Source organism: Filicampus tigris, chromosome 4, assembly GCF_054856515.1.
Source record: "Filicampus tigris isolate MCC_2025a chromosome 4, RoL_Ftig_1.0, whole genome shotgun sequence".
NCBI classification, from domain to species: Eukaryota; Metazoa; Chordata; class Actinopteri; order Syngnathiformes; family Syngnathidae; genus Filicampus; species Filicampus tigris.
This window is the reverse complement of record NC_141220.1, coordinates 26,794,696-26,814,669: the sequence shown is the minus strand read 5'-3', so window position 1 is coordinate 26,814,669 and position 19,974 is coordinate 26,794,696. Positions and strand designations below refer to the sequence as shown.

General features: G+C 41.7%; 2 protein-coding genes and 1 pseudogene across 7 annotated transcripts in view; 1 reads left to right on the top strand and 2 right to left on the bottom strand.

The window, feature by feature from the left end:
• Positions 1-1,701: 1,701 nt before the first annotated feature.
• On the bottom strand, positions 1,702-6,703 carry LOC147149180 (uncharacterized). Its single transcript, XM_086027387.1, has 5 exons — positions 6,594-6,703; positions 5,430-5,491; positions 4,748-4,936; positions 3,182-3,268; positions 1,702-2,169 (listed from the first exon to the last, which is right to left on the bottom strand). Exons 1-5 carry the CDS (start codon positions 6,653-6,655, stop codon positions 1,898-1,900), a joined length of 672 nt encoding a protein of 223 aa, XP_085883513.1. The 5' UTR covers positions 6,656-6,703; the 3' UTR covers positions 1,702-1,897.
• ppp1r3ab (protein phosphatase 1, regulatory subunit 3Ab) overlaps positions 1,991-19,974 on the top strand; it is a 28,762-nt gene continuing 10,778 nt past the window's right edge. For 2 of the 5 annotated variants that reach the window (XM_086028575.1, XM_086028570.1), the window contains exon 1: positions 18,060-18,509. The gene's annotated coding sequence lies outside the window, so the exon portion shown is untranslated. Of the gene's footprint in view, positions 2,156-3,157; positions 3,418-13,308; positions 13,520-18,059; positions 18,518-19,974 lie in introns of those variants that run through there. The other 3 variants (XM_086028571.1, XM_086028572.1, XM_086028573.1) reach the window with 3 other exon arrangements.
• Positions 10,036-18,469, bottom strand: LOC147149179 (forkhead box protein P4-like; annotated as a pseudogene). Its single transcript, XR_015086391.1, has 14 exons — positions 18,389-18,469; positions 17,048-17,131; positions 16,896-16,980; positions 15,933-16,119; positions 15,739-15,843; positions 14,576-14,663; positions 14,207-14,300; positions 13,303-13,512; positions 11,977-12,047; positions 11,757-11,858; positions 10,955-11,076; positions 10,384-10,441; positions 10,243-10,316; positions 10,036-10,146 (listed from the first exon to the last, which is right to left on the bottom strand). The product of XR_015086391.1 is annotated as a forkhead box protein P4-like (transcript).

The window sequence follows — 19,974 nt, the reverse complement described above, 5'->3', positions numbered from 1 at the left end:
TACTAAAACAACGTTGTTGTTATGTTGTTTTTTTTTTTGTTTTTTTGGGGGTTTTTTTACAGTTTGAAATCGAAAAAAAATCAAGCTGATGAGTCCCCCGCTGGCTGTCCAATGAGACATCACTGACAGATAAATGGCCCTGGCACGTTTATTTTAATACTTCAAAAGCTACTTGCCGTTTTGTCTCTATTCCCCCCCCCCCCCTCCCCAAAATCTGAAAAGAAAATAAATAATCATTTTGCCTATACTGTCATCAGCGTAGCAAATAAGATGCTAAAACAGCATCTTTACATGGTGGCGGCACGCTTATGCGGAACGCAAATTCAATTTCGATTTTCAATTTCGGTGTTTGAATGCTAGTGTCCTCTTGCACTTTCGTATTACAATTTAAAGCTCGGAATTATGACTTTATTCTCATTGCGTTTTGTAGAGATAGACCGATGTGCTTTTTTTTCAGGGCCGATACCGATTATCAGTAGTCAAGGAGGCCGATTACCGATATTTGGAGCCGATATTCATTTTCAGTAAAAAGGAAAATATAGGCATTAAAATCTATAGAAAAATTGACTCTTAACTTTGTTGCAGCGTCTTTTGGCATGTTTATTGATCAATGTTTCAGGTTTGCATAGTGTTGATTTTTTTTTTTTTTTTAAATAATTATTTCAAGAAAATGTTGACAATATACATCTCTGTTATAAAATTCTAACAAAAAGTTCAGGGAGCACCCGGGGGTTGTCGGCATGTCTTAAAAGGATAAATGAAAACGTAAAGAATACTTACGTGCTGGGGCGGAGCCAGAACGTGGCTAATGGGTGGGCCTGGAAAAATCAGGGTGGGCCTAAATATTTCTCTCACTTTGCACAATCCTCTTGTCCTGACACATTGTATATTCAAATAAAATGACAAACCAAATATGAAATTCAGATCTTCCTTAGACAACCACAATAATGCCATTCTTAATATTCAATTAAAAAAAAACACACAATTTCATAAAAATGTAAAAGTATGAATTTTTTTCATGAATCTCACTGGGTGGACAGTCTGTAAATCTCCGCCCCTGCCTCCATGTAGTTTTCTACAGTAAATGAACTTTCACATATCTTTGTTTAGAGTTCCACAGTTTGAAATTGATTTATTTTCAGCCAGCAGAGTTTTAAAAAAGGCCGATGCAGATATTCGTCAAAAATCCAGATATCGATGCCGATAATCGGCCCGGACGATAATCGGTCTAACTCTAGTATGACTTTTTTTTTTGTTTTTACTCAAAATGGGAGGGCTTTTTTTTTAAAAGGCCAAAACAAAAAGTGGCAACACATGACTCCAGACTAACTTTTCTTACTAGCAGACGCACGGTGACCCCAAACGTGACATTTGAGGGGAGCAATTTGAACATTTTAGGGTTGCACACAAATCGACTTGCAAAGGAAATATTCACACCTCCACTCATTTTCGTTTTATTGCTGATAAATGGGCGGGCGTTTGGAGCAGCGCTTTGTCAGCGACCAAAAATATTGCAGAACTTAAAAAAAACAAATCTGACAATTTCTTGTCAGTGAGTCCTGCAACATTATACCTTTTTAATCGTTAAAGACTTTTTCCCCATACAGTTTTATCCTCACAATTTTTGTGACTTTAATCTTGAAAGATGAGAATTCCCCCCCCCCCCCCCCCCACAAAATATACAATTTTATTCATCCTCAAAATATTATGACTTCAATTGTTTTTGTTGGAAATATAACATTTTATTCTTGTAATTTCATGTCTTCATTCCCCTAAAATGACAACTTCAAATCTCGTACAGTAGTGTGGCTCCTCACTATTAGCCATGAACCAAAAAGTTCCCTTTTTCTTTTGGCATCTCGACATTCCTCGGTCATTTCTCGGTCCTTGCAGTCGTCTAGTTGCGGTGGCAAATCTGACAGCACTCCATACAAAACTCCAGACACTCCGTGGACTCGCCGCAGGACCGGTAGAGGACCGAGTGGCAGTGGGCGTGGCAGTCGAGCTCCTCCACGGGTGCCTGCCGCAGCGCCCCGCAGCAGCGGGCGCAGGCGCCGCAGCAGCCGGCGCAGAGGTGGAGCAGGCCGGACGCGCAGGCCCCCAGCAGGGCCGGCAGCAGCACGGAGCACTGGCAGGAGAGGCAGGCCAGCAGCAGGTGAGCGCACCGCTCTGATGGACACAAAAACGCTCACTATGAATATTTGTTGCCCCGTGAAACTCTCTTCATTTATTCCCAATCATCTATTCGTCCCGTGGCTTTTGTCTTGGTTGTACAGAAGAGGATTAGGGCCAGTGGGGGGGAAAAGAAAAATAAGGTTGGTAAGATTCTGCCCTCTGAGTCACTTCCGATGCACTTTGCAAACTGCCCCCCCCCCCCCCCCCATATGTTTAAACACATTTTTTTCAAGAATATGTTGTATGCAGGCCCACTAGTTGGAAAAAGGCATTCTGATTAATGTTGCGTTTGTGGCCTATGAGTTAAGTAGCAAAATCCAGCCGTTTTTTGCTAGCACAGGGGGCGGCCATTTTGTCACTTCTATCGACTGAAAATGACATCACAGCTGCTCAGGGTAACGACCAATCACAGCTCACCTGTATTCTGAAGCTGATCCATGATTGGTTGTTACCTGAGCCCCGAGCAACTTCGATGTCATCTTCAGTCGAGAAGAAGTGACAAAATGGCCGCCCCCTGTGCTAGCTAAAAACGGCTGGATTTTGCGACTTAACTCATAGTCCACAAACGCAATATGAATCAGAATGCCGTGTTTTTTTTTAGACTAGTGGGCCTGCATAGAACATATTCTGGAAAAAAATATGTTTGGGTTGACTTCACGCCTTAAGGCGAACAGTTAATCATAAACACAATGAGCGCTAGCATACTTCCGGATGCCATTTTGCCATGTTGATTAATGTGCGTTGTCCTCAAAAAAAAAACAAAAAAAAAACACAATGCCTGCGAGTACTAGTTGAGCCCCAAGGACATGAGTAGCCTGCCGGGCTGATCTAAAAATAGCGCCCCAGTGACGGGACACTGACTCACTAAGAAACATTTCACCTTATACAGTTCCTAATGTACGATCATACTGTGGATTTTGTGGGCCGGCCCGTTCGCAGATAGCGAGGGTCGGCTATAAAATGCTCACGCCTCCTTTCGCACGCCGATGATGTAGCCCGACTCAACTGTGCCGCTGACCTGCCGCAGCGAACAAACCGCAGGTCGTAACGTGTGCTAAAAGCCTGTCAGACGCAATCAAATCAGCGGCGTAATTGTTCCATTAACCCTAAAATGAATCTCCCGTGTTTGTTTGCGGTGCCAAGGAGAACTTGAAAGCCGCGCTGATCATGTGCGGATGGCGTTTGCTTAATCACAAAAAGCCTTGATCAGCCCTCCGGGGAGAGTCATCAAGAAAACCGGAGGTAAGGCCACACAAATTCTCGCTGGCGACGAGTCCCCCGCCACAAAGGAGCTGTCACCGCATAATTGCTGGCCTAGGCCCAATTAGGTGCGTGTGAAATTTGCCCACATGAACTTACGCTTACGTTCGCATGGCTCTTATGTGACGCTTCCCGTTGTCGTCGTCGTTGTTGTTGTGCTCGTCTCCCGTTTTCGTCCTCGCAAGGACCAGACGCCGAGCGAGCTCATGCAAATTACGTCGTTTTATCCTGTTTACTCCTGCACGTAAATGGAAGGAAGATGGCAGAATTCCCCGTGGGGGAATCGGCCTTTTCCTTCTTTAGCCGACCAAGTAGTACACACACACACGCATGTAAGGTATGCTAATAGCTGTGTGTGGATGGGGAAACAAGCATCGTGATGTATTTATTTCATGTGTAACTTCACAGCAAACGCGTGTTCAAACCGATCAAATCAAAACACCACACGCTTTGGTCAGTAGGTGTGTTTGCTTTACGTTCGGAGATTCTCTTGGAAAGAAAGGAGAAAAAAAATACCTTTGAAGAAGCTTTGTCAAAACTGAGGATTTGACAAGCGACAAAATGCAGGGAGCTGTTCTAGCATAGCGGAAAAGTTCTTCATTTGGGATTATTTCAATTATTTCATGTAAACATTGACTTAGTTGACGTCGATATATCCATAGCTTTGACATATCGTTGCTGCCCTGTGAAAAAACTCCATTTTTGTCATTCTTCATTTTTTTTTTTTTTTTACGTTAATGGAGTGTCCACGTTTCAGACATCCGATTAACGTAAAACATTTTAAAAATGACAAAAATGGACGGACGTGTTTTTCGCAGGACAGCGATGATATTTGAATTGTAATGTGAAGAATGTAAAAAAAAAAAAAAAAAATGTTTTTAAATGCATCGGTTTTGCGAGAGTCCACATGCTGTCATGGAAAACAAACATCTCAATGCAAAATGAAATTAAAAAAACATTTGCAATAATATGTTCTATGCGACCTGACAAAAATTGCCATCCTGATTAATATTGCGTTTGTGGAATATGAGCTAAGCAGTAAACTCCGCCCATTTTCGTCCATCTCAGGGGGCGGCCATTTTGCCATTTACCGTCGACTGAAAATGACATCACGGTCGCTCAGCTAACGACCAATCGCGGCTCAGCTGTTTCCAGAAGCATGAAACCATCGATCCGATTGCAATTTTTTTTCTTTTACAATTTCCTTTTTAATTCTTCTCCTTCAACCCAATAAAAGAATTGTGTGCTGCCATAAAGCACGCATATAAAATGACTCACCGATCACTAATAGCTGAAACCTGAGCGTGCTGACCTGAAGGTGTAGCAGCACGTGGCTTTGACGAGCTGGTGCCGCGTACTCGACTCGGGCCGCGGCGCCCGGCGAGCTCCTTCGGGAGCGCCAGGCCGCATGGAGGGCGGGTGTGTGCGCCGGTGACACCTGGCGGGCTGTCGCGCGCTGCCGGGCTCTCTGGCGGCAAGGCGGCACCTCTCTGCGGTTGTGCTGCACGACACAGAACGCAGTAGGAGCCTTGATTCTTTACAGTAGAAAGCACAAGGCGCGTCAATGCCCTCCTCATCGGATTCGAGAACTATTAGCCGAGTCGGGAGTAAGTCACATAAGTGCGAATTTTCTAGCAAAGTGAGTGTGGCAAAAATCAAACAGAGTCAAGTTGAGTCATACAATGTCGCTGTTTTGCCAACACTTTTTCCGGTAGAAGATGAAGCAAGTTTCCTCTGTCGGGGGATGACCACAGCGATTCATGTTCGAGTGCCGCATTACATTTACTTCAACTTTGGGAAAATGGTGGCCGGCTTCAGCCCAAATGCGCCGGCTCAAAATAGTCAACTCAACGTTGGGCAAAAGTAACCCGGTCTGCTCGAAATCCGCATATCCAATCCGGTATGTAAAACAAACTGCCGTTATTTTTTTTTTTGTGTGTGTGTCAAGAGTCAATATGCTAAATTCACATCAGTGTTGGCAAATTTCCACCTACTGTCGATGAGGTCTGTTGGCATGGCGACAGGAGGGACTTCCACTCTCAGTTCGGATGTCACGCTCCCTGGAATACACCAAAACAATCAACCTGATTAGGCATTTCATTCGCCGCCAATTTCATCCAAAGAACAACTCCTGCTTGACTTTGGCATGTTCTCCCCGTGTCGGCGTGCAACTCAACTTTATTTATAGAGCACTTTAAAAGTTGTACACAGTGACAATGTTTTCATATTAACATATTTGCCACGCTTCTTAAAGGGCACAAGTCAACCCAAAAATGTTCTCCACAATAATATGTTTTATGCGCCTCCTCTAGTCTAAAGACGGCATTCTGATTACAATTGCATTTGTTTAATATGGAAAGCGGAAGTCAACCCAAGTATATTTTTTTTCAACAATATGTTCTATGCAAGCCCACTAGTTGAAACAGGGCATTCTGATGAATATTGCGTTTGTGGAATAAGTGTTAATCCACTCGTTTTTAGCCATCTCTGGGGGCGGCCATTTTGTCACTTCTGTCGACTGAAAATGACATCACAAGTGCTCACAAGGACCAATCACGGCTCAGATTCAGAAAACAAACAACTGAATCTGAGCTGTGATTGGTCGTTGTGAGGAGTTGTGATGTCATTTTCAGTCGACAGAAGACAAAATGGCCGCCCCCAGAGATGGCTAAAAACGAGTGCATTTTGCTGCTTAACTTATATTCCACAAACATCAAATTAATCAGAATGCCGCGTTTCAACTAGTGGGCCTGCTGGAAACATATTCTTGAAAAAAAATATTGTCTTCCGCTTCAAGTAGCAAAATCAACCCATTTTTAGCCATCTCAGGAGGCGGCCATTTTGTCACTTCTGTCGACTGAAAATGACATCACAGGTGCTCCGGGCTCAGGTAACAACCAATCACGGCTCACCTGTTTTCTGAAGCTGAGCCATGATTGGTCGTTACCTGAGCAACTGTGATGTCATTTTCAGTTGACAGCAAGTTACAAAATGGCCGCCCCTGAGATGGGCAAAAACTGGTGGATTTTACTACTTAACTCATATTCCACAAACACAAAATCACGTACCGTACACTAGTGGGCCTACAAAGAACATATTATTGGAATGAAAACTTTTGGATTGACTAAACATTACATATAAAGTATGAAAGTGACCACTTGCCTTCATTAGTGTCGTCGTTTGCCCGGTGGGCCACCAGCGGAGTTTCTCCCATCCTCATGTTTGGCTCTCATGACGTCCGCGAGCTCGTCCTCATTGAAAGGAAAGCCAGCCGGCCGATGTGCGGGCCTGACTCACCTCTCAGGAAAGCGTGGGCTTGTGCGCCGCTCGCGTTGCACCTTCCAGCCAACAATGACTTTTCCTTCCCCTTTCCCGACACAACGCTCCAAACAAGCGGATCAAACATGGCGGAACGCCTTCACAAAATGGAGACACATGCCCCACACGTGTGTGAAATTTTTCTCTCTTAACGTCACAGCCTCGGGCTCGCTTGACACTAATCAGCCGTCCATTTTTTTTTAAATTATTATTTTTTTTTTTTTTAGCTTGGTCAGGGTTGCGGGTGAGCTGGAGCCTATGCCAGTTTTTTCGGTGAGAGGCACTGCGCACCCTAGTCTGGTCACCAGCCAATTGCAGGGCGCAAATAGACAAGACAATCCGTTCGCATTCACATCTTTTTGACAATTTGGATTGGTAAATTACTTTCTTAGGGTATTTTTTTTCTAGTGTAAAAACAAATAAAATCCCCAAAGCACTGGCTTCATAAAAAAAAGAGTTTTAAATAAACTGTTAATCCTGAAAGTTTTTCTATATCTTTCAAAAACCTCTCAGATAAATTTAACAATTCCCTTCATATTTGCTGTTCACTATTCACAAACGGAACTATTTGCTGATGGAGGTTGAAAAACCACTTACTTATAGGAAAGTAGTAAGATAGTTGGCGAGACAAGCTTTTTATGTTGGGGAGGAGCTAAGTTTAGCCTGGGTTGTTAGGGGAAGTTACGGAGAGGCTTACTGAGGAAGTGCACTTTTGGTCCATGTTTTTTTTTTTCTAAATCAATCTGTCGGACAAGTTTGAGATCATACTCTCTTTTGGAATCACAATGTGTGGTACAAGTATGGTTTAAACTCTTAATATATGTAATTATAAACATTTTCAACCGGGTTGGGTCGTCAATCACTTGCGGTTTTTCACTATTCGAAGCGGGGCTCAATCTTCACGCGCCGCGAATACGGAACCGATTGTGTGAAGGAGTGCATACTGTAGCATTATAATGAATACAAATCAAGATAATTAAAGCAAAAAGCTTTTCCTCTTTCTTAAAGTCAAGGATGACGTTAGCATCAAGGCTCTCTGAAGGAGCACTTATTAAAATGAACGCTAAAATAGTCACTTGGTTGCAATAGCTACGTTATGACAAAGATATTATTCGTGAGTCCGCGTTGATGCTTCAGCGTGTGGCTGACGTTTGTAATCACAGCCGCAAATATACAATGCAAAATGTCTCATGCTGTACTTTTGGTGAGAAGTATTGATCTTGATGATTGGACACATGACAGCATTTTCGTCATCATCTTCATCGTCCTCATTAATATTATTATTATTATTATTAATACATCTCCATGAGAAGATGATGGTTGATGGCGATGCTGTCCAAAGTACTAAAAACACATTGACAACGTGAATGTGTGTGTGTGTGTGTGTGTGTCAGATCAAAGCTGCACACACAGTGTCACACACACACACGTGAAAAGTGTTCAGGTTGTCTTCTCGGTAAACACACAAGCGGCGGGAGGGTGTCACGCTGGTGACAGCCAATCAAATCAAAGGCGGCCCAGAGAGGCGGGAGTAGCGCTTAAGCTAACTCGTTATCAGCCCAGACAATTACTGACATTAGTCACAACATGGGGCCCTTTGTTCTCGCTTGGATCGTCAAAGCTGCACTTTTCAGCTCGGATGAGATGACAGCACGCCGCCGGCGCACAATTTGACGCTTTCGTGAGTGTTTTTAGCAAGCCATGATGATGTGCTGTTGTAAAACAAACTTTATGAGGCCACATTCCGAAAATGTTGATCAAAACGGGTTGAAAGGCAAACATTTAGGTTATTCCTAAATTGGAGGGCAATTTAGGCGCCAACATTATTGGGGGGAAAAAGGCACCAATTACTTAGAAATTGTTTTTGGTTGGGTTTCAAGGATAGCAGGTATTAAACGGTCTTAATTCGATTCGTCCATCTAACCCATCAACGGTACACTTTTTCTGAGCAATTTTGTTTGCTATATATTTTTGCCGTTTGGCACAATCCTGTTAGAGGTAGCCTAATCAGGCATATGAAAAGCACATTTAAAAAATATTGAATAAATCCTTTACCATTAAATCAAAAAGGTAGTTTCTGCTGGCGCATGCTAGCGTTTTTAGCTGTGCTAATTAGTCAAAAACAGACTTAGCTAAATAATAAAAAGAAAAAACAAACACACATTCATTTACTAACAAATGACACAAAATCTCTGGTTATTGTGTTTGTATCAGACCATTTTGTCCAAACATGATCACAACCAGAACAGTCCCGTTGCCATTGGTTCAATGAAATGACCTAGATGGATGCGAATATTCCCGAGCTTGGTCTCATTATTATTAATCATGACATTTAAAGCGGAAGTCAACCCAAACATATTTTTTTCAGGAATATGTTCCCAGCAGGCCCACTAGTTGAAACACGGCTTTCGGATTAATTTTGCGTTTGTGGAATATAAATTAATCCGCTCGTTTTTAGCCATCTCTGGGGGCCGGCCGTTTTGTCGACTGAAAGTGACATCATAACTGCTCACAACGACCAATCACGGCTCAGATTCAGAAAACAGGTCAACCTTGATTGGTTGTTGTGAGCACTTGTGATGTCACTTTCAGTCGACAGAAGACAAAATGGCCGCCCGCGGAGATGGCTATAAACGAGTGCATTTTGCCGCTTAACTTCTATTCTACAAACGCAAAATTAATCACAATGCCGTGTTTCAGCTAGTGGGCCTGCTGGGAACATATTCTTGAAAAAAATATGTTTGGGTTGACTCCCGTTTTAAGTACACATAACATTTTCCCCTCCACCTTGACTAAAATAGATTCAATGTACTGTATGTGAATAAAAACATTCCACAGTCAATAATCAATTGATCTAGAATTTATTAAGGACACGTATAAGTAAGTACATAGCACAACAAAAGACATCTACAATAGACATCAATCATTACACTTAAAAAGGTAAATTAGCAAAAAAAAAAAAAAAGGCTCCAGCTCACCCGCGCCCCCTAGTGAGGATAAGCAAGTACAAAAAATGGATGGAGATTGAAAATGACCACAACTGACACCATAATGGGTGTTTAACTGCATGATGTAGACTACATTTTACATCCAGTGGTTTCTTAACTCATTCACTGCCATTGACGTATTTATTTGTCTTTTCACAGTGCGGCCATTCAATCCCAGGAATTTGTTTACATTTTTTTCAAACCTTATGGTAAAAGTGGGTCTGAAAATGGAAAATGAAAGTGGGTCTGGCAGTCAATGAGTTAAGTATCAAATTGACTTAAAACGTTGCTGTGTGCGAGGAGTCACAAGTCGTTGTCGTTGAGTTGAGTCCTGTCGAGATGCAGTCCGCCATTGTTTTGCGTCACGGGTTCTCGGTGGTGAGCGTGTAACATGTTCAAATGACAGCTGTAAGAAAAAGAAACATTTTCTTTCTTTATTTTTTTTTTAAACCGAGATTTTAACACGTGACTTTTAGTTGTTCGAATTCGGCTAAAGACTCGCCGTTGTGCAGGTGAGTCCAAACTGTTGCTGTTTCCACACTTGAATCCCGGCGACGCTGCGTCTGTAAATAGCGTCTAGGAGACAAAGTCGGGCTTAAAATGTTTTCGCGACCACTTCCTGTTGAAAGTGAACACTTCTCACCTGCAAGCTGGCATTCAAAACCGACCCAAGGTGGACACTCTTCATCAGTAGTGGACTCCTTGCGAAATAACCATTTCATCATGAAAAATCGACTTCAAGTTGAGGAAAAAAAAAAAAAACAACGTCAACATAGTAGGCTTTACACGATCAGGATTTGGGGAAGCGATCACCGATCAGTGAGTTTAAAAACAAAAAATGAGAGCCAATCAGAAAATGGACCGATCCATTCAATTTTAGACAACTTGTTCATTTACTCTACAGTCAACCGACGCTATTCACGGTGGATTCGGACCAGCCTGGACCATGAATCGGCAAAATCTGAATATAATTGACACCCATTGAAATACTTTGGGGGAAAAAATAATAACAATTCAATCCTAAAATGTTTTTTAAAAAAAAATGCTGATAAATATTCAAACCACGGAAAATGGGGACTTGACATATACGGCTTTCTCATCCTGACAATTTATTTAGTCCCAAGAAGTTGGAAACTTGAGCACAAATGTTTGAGGCGACGAAGTGAAAAAGGGCAAGGCATTAAAGCTAGTCATAATTGCGTCCATCTACCGACCCCGTCATCTTCTGTGACCTCCGCCGCTGGTATTCCGCCTCGTCCACCGTCCACACGGCACCTTTCGGGTTCTCCACGCGCACGAAGCATCTGTGCAGGCTCAGGTTGTGGCGCACGGCGTTCTGACACAAACATGTGACATGTACTCAGGTTATTTGGAAAGATGGAATTTCCACATCCTGGCTGATTTGTATATTAAAAAAAAAATAAATAAAAAATTCCACAGCTAACTTGTTAGTTCACTGTAAAACATGGAACTCTCCAAACATATTTAAGCAGTGGATTTATAATTGAATACAAAACAAGCGTAAAATATTGAAAATGTTTTTGGGAGAATTACGAAGCAAGAAAGACAATCAGTTCACTTCAAAAGGGATATACCGTATTTTGAAAAATAGACTTTTGTACAAATTCGGTGAATATAAAAAGTCTACACACCCCTGTTCGAATGCCCGTTTTTTGTGCTATAAAAACTGAGACAAAAAATCAATCATATTTTTCCACCATGAATGTGACCTAGAGTATGTGAATAACTACATTTAAATGAAAAAAAAAAATCTTTTCGTGAGGGGAAGTAAAAGTAAAACCTGGCATTTGGACAGGGGTGTGCAGACTTTATATATCCACAGTGGTTGGTCTGCATGTTTTTTTTTAACGGCGACACACATAGACGCTTATATTTGATTTGATGGATATTTTTCTTCTGAAGAAGCGCCCCCTAGCGCCACCCCCTGTCGCCATGGTAATAATAACGACTTCCGCACTCGCTCTTGGGTCAGCGCTAAATCGCGCGTGCGGTTACCTTCCATGTTGCGGCGTTGCGGCGGAAAAAAGCAAAGGTCCTCGTGAACCAAGTGTAGATCTCGTTGAGCGTCAGCTGCGTGTCTGCTGATTCTGTGATGGCCTGTCGGAGGAAATATTAGCCGAGGAATGAGGGCAGCTCGCTGGTTCGAGTGGGATTTAGTCAAGTGGAGACCACAAAAAAAAAAAAAACAATGACAGGGTGTCCTGGTAGACTGCACCTGTCTTATTAAGGTGGCGTATGTAAAAGGTGGTCTGATGTCAGCGTTCTTGTAGAGGTCATGTTCTTTTTCTAGGATCAGAGAGGAAAAAGAGGAAAACCGTCATAAGTAGTAGGAAATAATTTGGAGCTTGTACACGTTTTTTGCATGAGTGTGTCTGTTTTTGTGGAAACTTCCATTTGGTGGCATTTTTGTTTGTTATTTGTGGGAATATATTGCCACTTTTGTAGGAATTTTAGCATGTTTTTGCATGAATTTTTTGTGGAATTTTTGGGGGGTGAATTGTTGAGAGTTTTTGGATGAGTGTACGCCAATTTTTGTGGGATCTCTTGGTTTGTTATTTGGGGGTAATATTATATTGGCACCCATCCATCATCGATACCGATTGTCCCCACAAGGGTCGCGGAACGTGCCGGAGCCTATCCCAGCGGTCTTCGGGCAGTGGACGGGGGACACCCTGAATTGGTTGCCAGTCAATCGCAGGGCACACAGAGACAAACATCCGCACTCGCACTCACACCTAGGGGCAATTTAGAGTGTCCAATCAACTTACCATGCATGTTTTTGGAATGTGGGAGGAAACCGGAGTACCCGGAGAAAACCCACGCAGGCACGGGAAGAACATGCAAACCCCACACAGGGAGGCCAGAGCCGGGATCGAACCCACGACCTCTGAACTGTGAGGCCGACATGCTAACCAGTCGAACACCATGCCGCCCTTATATTGCCGTCCTCGTCGGAAATTGTTCATCTGTTTCTATATGAATATTGAATTTTGTCCTTTTTTTGTGCTGAAATTTTTGTTCAATTTAGTGTGATTTAGTGCCATTTTTACGGCATTTTTATTGTTTGTTGTAGTTCATTTTCTTGGGGAATTTATTTCCATCTTTATATGATTTTTTTTGTCAATTTTTACATGAATGATTGAACATTTGTTTCTGTTTTTCCTTTTTTTTCTTCCAATTTAGGGGGCAGGTTTAATCTATGTCATTTTGTGAGATTTTTTTTGTTCATTTTTGGAAGGGGGGGTTTATTTTCATCTTTGAGGGGATTTTTGTCAAGTATTTGTTTTTGCGGGGGATTTTTTTCAATTTGTTGTTTTTGTTGTTTTTATGTCAAATTTGGGTTGTTGTTTTTTGTTTGTATTTTGGGGGTTCATTTATTTCCATCTTTTGGGGTATCCATTTTTTTTAAGATGGATTGCTTTGTTAAGTAGAGTTTAGCTGTACATAAACTTGTAAGTTGACCAAATTTGGACATAGGAGATTCTGCCCCACAGTGCCGATATAAAAAGATAAACCATGTTGCATGTTTGCTATGTATGACCTGTAGAGTAGGCCAACCGATGATGGCGACGTCTCACGGGCCCATCGCACGATGTCGGAGAGACTCCCGCCCGTGGTGGAGCGCCGACGGGGTCCAGAAGTCGAAAAGGACTCGGCGAGGGCGCCTCGCAGGCGACCGAGCTGGACTACAAACACAAAAAAAAAGGACACGTGAGAAGGAAGGAAGTTATGGACCGATTGGATTGGCCTACTTTGAGGTAATTATCGCACTAACTTAACACACGCTAAAAAAGTCCATTAATTGCAGGGGGGAAACTGTTTGGGGTGGTTTATTATGGCGGGTGACCAAATGATTTGGTTTAGAGTCTTAAAGCGGAAGTCAACCCCAACTTTTTTTTTTTCCACGAATATGTTCCCAGAAACACGGCATTCCGATTAATTTTGCGTTTGGGGAATATAAGTTAAGCAGCAAAACGCACTCGTTTTTAGCCATCTCTCGGGGCGGCCATTTTGTCTTCTGTCGACTGAAAATGACATCACAACTGCTCACAAGGATCAATCAGGGCTGACCTGTTTTCTGAATCTGAGCCGTGATTGGTCGCTGTGAGCAGTTGCGATGTCATTTTCAGTCGACAAAAGACAAAATGGCCGCCTCCAGAGATAGCCGAAAACGAGCAAATTAACACTTATTCCACAAACGCGATATTTATCAGAATGCTGTGTTTCAACTACTGGGCCTGCTGGGAACATATTGAATATGTTTGCGTTGACCTCCGCTTTACTGCTAAGTGAACACAACAGAAAAGCAAGAAAGCCATTACTGATTAGTTGCGAGTCCCAGTTGAAGTTTACTGTCAAACTAAACGTAAAACAAAGAGAATTACTGCTTGTGTATTTAAAGCCACCACCCTATTTGTCCTTTCGCTAGCTAAATGCTAACACACGATGCAAAAGATCACACACGTGTCCAGAAGAGGCAGAGGGCGTCAGCTCAAGGTGAGCCGTCATCGCTCGCAGTCGCTCTCGTTCTTTGCGCAGCTGAAGGAACAAAACAAAAGGGAGATAATTTGACACGGGTCTTTAGACTTTTGGTTGCAAGCTCATTGGCGCCACCCGCAGGGAACGCGTCCAGCCATGACGGGGTCTTTGCTCTTTCCAGTTGAGTGCTTTAAATCCATACGAAATAGAAGGAGCCGTACACAATAATAAAACGATGTTAATTTGCATATTGCGAAGGCCCGTTTTGAGTGCAGCCTGTGCTGGATCTCATGATTAGGCCATGGAGGTGTACCTAATGTTGTGGCCAGGCCCACCTGAAGCTCCAGCTGACGAACCACTTGCATCTGGACTCGACACTGTGCTGCACTTTTGTCGTCCAGAGTGTGCTCGCAGCGCATGTGCCTGAAATGCACACACACACACGCGCACGCACACGCAGATAAAAGGAGTTTGCAGCACAAATTGATCTCCATTTAATAACCCCGCCCCAAAAAGCCCAGAGAATCCATATTGCAATTCCATAAGACAACAAAAGTGTGAGGTTTTCGTCACCACAAAAAAAAAAAATATATATATATATATATATATATATATATATATATATATATATATATATTTTTTTTTTTTAAACCAGAAATGTGAATGCTGAAGGATTGTGTTGCCAAGGGGAAATGTCTTGAATTATAAATCAAGAGCACTCACATCGCTTTGCGGTGGAAATGATGAATGTCCACATGGAGGTTTTTTTTTTGTTCTCTTTGATGGTAAAAGCAAAAACAAATCATTTTTCTGCTTTTCTTTCGATAATTAGAAAAACTCATATTTTTACAGTTCATAGTTAAATTCAACCATTTCTGTTTTGCGTAATGCACCAGTATGTAAAAGCTCTTTATCCAAATATTTCTAACGCTAAAATATACTTATCATATTGTTATCTATGCATTTGCACATGTAAAAAAAAAAAACAGTAAAGCTTAATATCTCATGAGTAAGATGCACAAGCAGAAGCGATTTTTTGTTTTTCTCCTACCAACATAACCTATTTTCTGAAACTAAGCGCTTCCAAATTAAGAAAAAAAAAACGATGCCAAAAAAAACAAAACCAAAAAATAACAGAACCTTTGTGAGCATGTACTTGAAAAATGTTTCCACATTTACATTTGCATGATTTCAATATTCAACTCAACAACACAAACGCAACTCCAGATTTTTGAACAGCAAACTAACAAACACCTCTCGAATCACTTTGAGACTCACGAATTAAAAAAATAAATAAATAAATAAACTTTTCATGAAGTCAGAAAATGACTGTGTTTTTTGCTCTGCACATTTTTGACCTTATTTTATAATAGTAATTCTTTTACCTTCATAACATTCGATTTTGACTTTGTTTTCATTTTCCAATTCAAAAAGTCAGCCGGGATAGCTTATAGCTCAGCTGTCTGTCGGGAGAACCTTTATTATTTATTCGGCTTACTTGATAAACTGGCTGTAATTTTGGCAGCCGCACTCGCAGCCGGGCCAGTTGCACACGCCGTGACCGTAGAGGACATTTGCAGCTGTTAAATCATCTTGACCCAAGCTAGAAGAAGAAGCACATCAGGTGACACAAACATTAAAAGAAAGTGCGATTTTACCGTGGTAACGTTAGCACGAGAAGCCGCGGCGTACCACTTGAGAGGAGAATGTGACGGCAGGTCGCACGCTTGACTCTCACTGACTATCTTCTTCGTATCGGCGCCTTCGTGATCACACGTGCTGTTTTCTTCTTCTTCTTCTTCTTCTTCTTCTTCTTCTGCTGCTGCTCCTTTTGCCATCTCATTCCAAACGTGCTTCGACTCCACAGCGCTGATATCAGCTAACAACAGATAGAAAAATGTGAGGATCGTTTAGCTTTAGTCATTCGTTTACAAATAAATGAATACAGAATACTGGAATGTTTTTGCACCCGTTCTCACTTTCTCCCAGTCAAGAAATGGCAGACTACAGATTAGGGGTGTAACAAAAACCGGTTTGAACTGGAAAATCGTTTTTTTTTTTTTTTTAATTTTTTTTTTTTTTTATTTAAAAGGTGCGTGTGCATCGAATTGAGAGAAATGGAGGTACGTATCGAATCGTCTTTTTCTGGGCGGATATATCTCGGAAGGAATTGGCGCATTTAGAGTACTGACAAATTCATTCAAATGTGTGTAACCTAGCAACCAAAAAGTAAGTGAGGCATACTCTATCGAATCGAATGGTAATCTCACCGAGCCCAACCGAACCGTTCCACTTTCAAATCGAACCGTCCTTGAATCGTTTCGCACCCAACACATCGAGAACCGTATGGAATCGTCGAACGGCTGCTAGACTGCTTTTAACTCGCACGGAGCAGAGCAGCAACGCATACAAACATAAAGTAAGCTCAGTGCTGCCCCGCGCGTGGTGGCTCAACCTGGTACTGCACCGAATGCTAAATTCAGTTGCCCTCTTAAAATAGGTGCGTTAGCGATAAATTCAAATCAATTCTGACTTGCTTGTTTACTGCAAAAATCTGTCAAAATTATCAAATGAAAATCTGCAATATAGTTGGGGTGCAAAAGATGAAACTTGAGGGGAGGGGTGGAGGGGGGGGGGTCGGGGGTCACCGCTTACCTGCAGAGGAGCGCACTGACTGCCGTTGATGAAGATGCTGCTGGATGTGCAGGAGCTGCCGGAGGGCCAGCTGCTGCGCAGCGAGCTGGCACACAGACAAAACACTGCACCCACTTGTCAAAACTCCAAAGTTGCGGCGTCGCAATCTTTACCTCTTTGCTCTGCTTGAGCGGCTGCCGCTGAAGCAACTGCGCGGTGAGCTGCTGCTGGTTCTTGTAAAACTCTTTGAGGCGATGCTGGGGCAGCAAAATCGAGAAAGGATGACGTGAAAACTGACGCTTGAATACCCTACGTCGGTTTGTAAACCTTTGACGCCAGCTCAAAGCATGCTGAGCTTAGCCGATAGCGCCATCGTGACCAACATGAATTTGCAAAAGCGTTCATCGGAGACAAGTTGGAGGTTTTATTCCTAAAAAGTATATTTAGTGTTATTTTAACAACACACAGTTGAAAGAGAACAAATACAATTGGATTGCTCTACTTAAAAGTTAAATACAACTGAACTGCACTTCACAAATGTACTGTACTGGATTGACAACACCATTCTTTCAAATTGGCAGTAGATTGCTGCATGAAAAACCCCCAGAGCTCTTAAATGAAAGTAATAACTTATGAAGAATTGAATTATCACCTTGTTGACGCTGTGCCCTCTTTTGGAGCGATTGATTGATTGACTGTTTAATTGACTTGATCAGCTTCAGTAAAAAAAAAAAAAAAAAAAAGGAGTAGCAGAATTTGACAGGAAAACAAGCCAACTGAAAAGGCACAGGCTGAAGCCGCAGCGTTTCCATTTTTACAAGACAAACGTATTTCAGCAAAGAAACTCACTGACGCGCCAACACAAAATTCATAATTTCACAGAATTCAATTAAATGGGAGATCAACCCAACATTTTTCTTGACAATATTATGGTTACTAGCTGAAACAAGGCATTCTGATGAGAAATCCACCCGTTTTTAGCTAGCTCACGGGGCGGCCATTTTGTCACTTTCTGTCGACTGAGAACGACGTCACAGTTCAGATAATGACCAATCATGGTTCAAATTCAGAAAACAGGTGAGCTGTGATTGGTCGTGACCTGAGCCCTGAGCGACTGTGATGTCGTTCTCAGTCGACAGAAAGTGGCAAAATGGCCGCCCCGCGAGCTAGCTAAAAACGGGTGGATTTCTCATATCCCACAAATGCAATATTAATCAGAATGCTGTCAACACAGAGCATAATATTGTCAAGAACATTTTTGGGTTGACTTCCTCTCTAAGTCAGGAAAAAAAAAAACTTTTTTTTTTTTTAATTTAAATCAAACTTGTTACATGAAAATTTCCCCCCCAGTCAAGCCAACAAAAATAATTCAATATTTATACACTTGGTTCATATACTTAGTCAGTACTTTCAATTGAAACATCCTTTGAATCGACGCCGAACGAGTGCCGCCAAAGAGAAAGCAAAACTTTTTTAATCCTCCTATTCTCTGAAATCTTTGGATGTTTGGATACCTGGTGGAGGATCAAGGCCCGCTGCTTGTGCTGCATCAGAGCTTGCAGCTGGCTGCTCGACAGCTGACGAGGAGTCAACATGGCGACGAAGACCTCGATGAGGAGAACCAAATGACAAAAGGTCAGCCGGTGAGACGCGCGCGTGCAAAGCGCAGCAATCTTTCCCTGTCCAATTACAACAAGCGAATGTTGTCATTGAGGCCTAAATGAGGTGAACGGCGGGCTGAGAAGTTAATTAAGCAGCACAATTACATGCTTGTTGTGAGCCCGAATGGAAGTGGACGCCTGTTAACGGAGGCGAGCACGCGCGGAATGACAACGGAACTCATTTAACACGTCAAGAAATGACCGCGCGACAATGTTTGGCTTTTACATGGATTTTACACCAATGGCCCTGCTCAAAAATAGGCAGTGCGGAAATTGTCCAACAAAGTGGATGTCAGACAACTAATGTAATAAATTGTAGAAATTTAATAGATTTTTGTTTTTTTTTCAATCTTCAGGTATATAAGAAATAAAGTGAGTCAAAATGTATGTGCAATAATTTAAGTTTATTTTAATACGCATTTGTAAAGTGTGTAAGAATTGAAAAATTCTGCCGTTTTCGTCCATCTCAGGGGCGGCCATTTTGTCACTTGCTGTCGACTGAAAATGACATCACAGTTTCAGAAAACAGCTGATTGTCTATGTCTGTGTGTTATGTACATTATGTATATTATGTATTTGTATAGTATACAATAAAAAAATAAATACAAAAAAAAAATAATGATTGGTTGTTACCTAAGCCCTGAGCAAAACTGACCCCCCCCCCCCCGAGATGGCTAAAAACAAGTGGATTCCTCATATTCCACAAACACAATTTTAATTAATTAATTCATCAGAATGCCGTGTTTCAAGTAGTGGAAGTAGAACATATTTATGAAAATATTTTTTTTAGGTTGACTTACACTTTAAGCAATTAAGCAACACCAAACTGTATAGTCAGTTGCAATTAAATATTGAAATAAGAATTTTTAGGTGTTATTGGAATAAAACTACGGTATAGATTTACATTCATTTATGATAGTAACAATATATCCAATATACAAGGTCACCTACAGGGTACTAGAAAACTAAAAAAAATACTGCCGTACTCTTTATTTTCAACTAATGTACTTTTTTTTTTTTGCTTCATCTTCTGATGATTGGAAAAATGAGGCAACCCACGTTCATTTTGCAATCGGATCGCCGCACTGTATTACGGAGTCGCTTCTGGTCAGTTGTTATTCTAAAATCATTTTGTATCCTTTCTGAAAATGAGCAGAAATGATGGGGGAAGAGAAGAAGGAGGTGCTACCTGTCCTGTTTAAGATCAAGACTGTCCAGAGAGTCCCCCCCCCCCCTCTTCTGCTGCACTATATTAAATATATTGGTCCGATAATAATTATAACAATTATAATACCATTTTCCTTGCTAAATTGCTGAAGAAATATTCAGATTTGATGCCACAAATGATCATGAATTACAATTGTTGTAATATACAGTACCAACAATCCTGAGGTTTTTTTTTCTTCCAATATCCAAACTATCCAAAATTCTTTTACAGA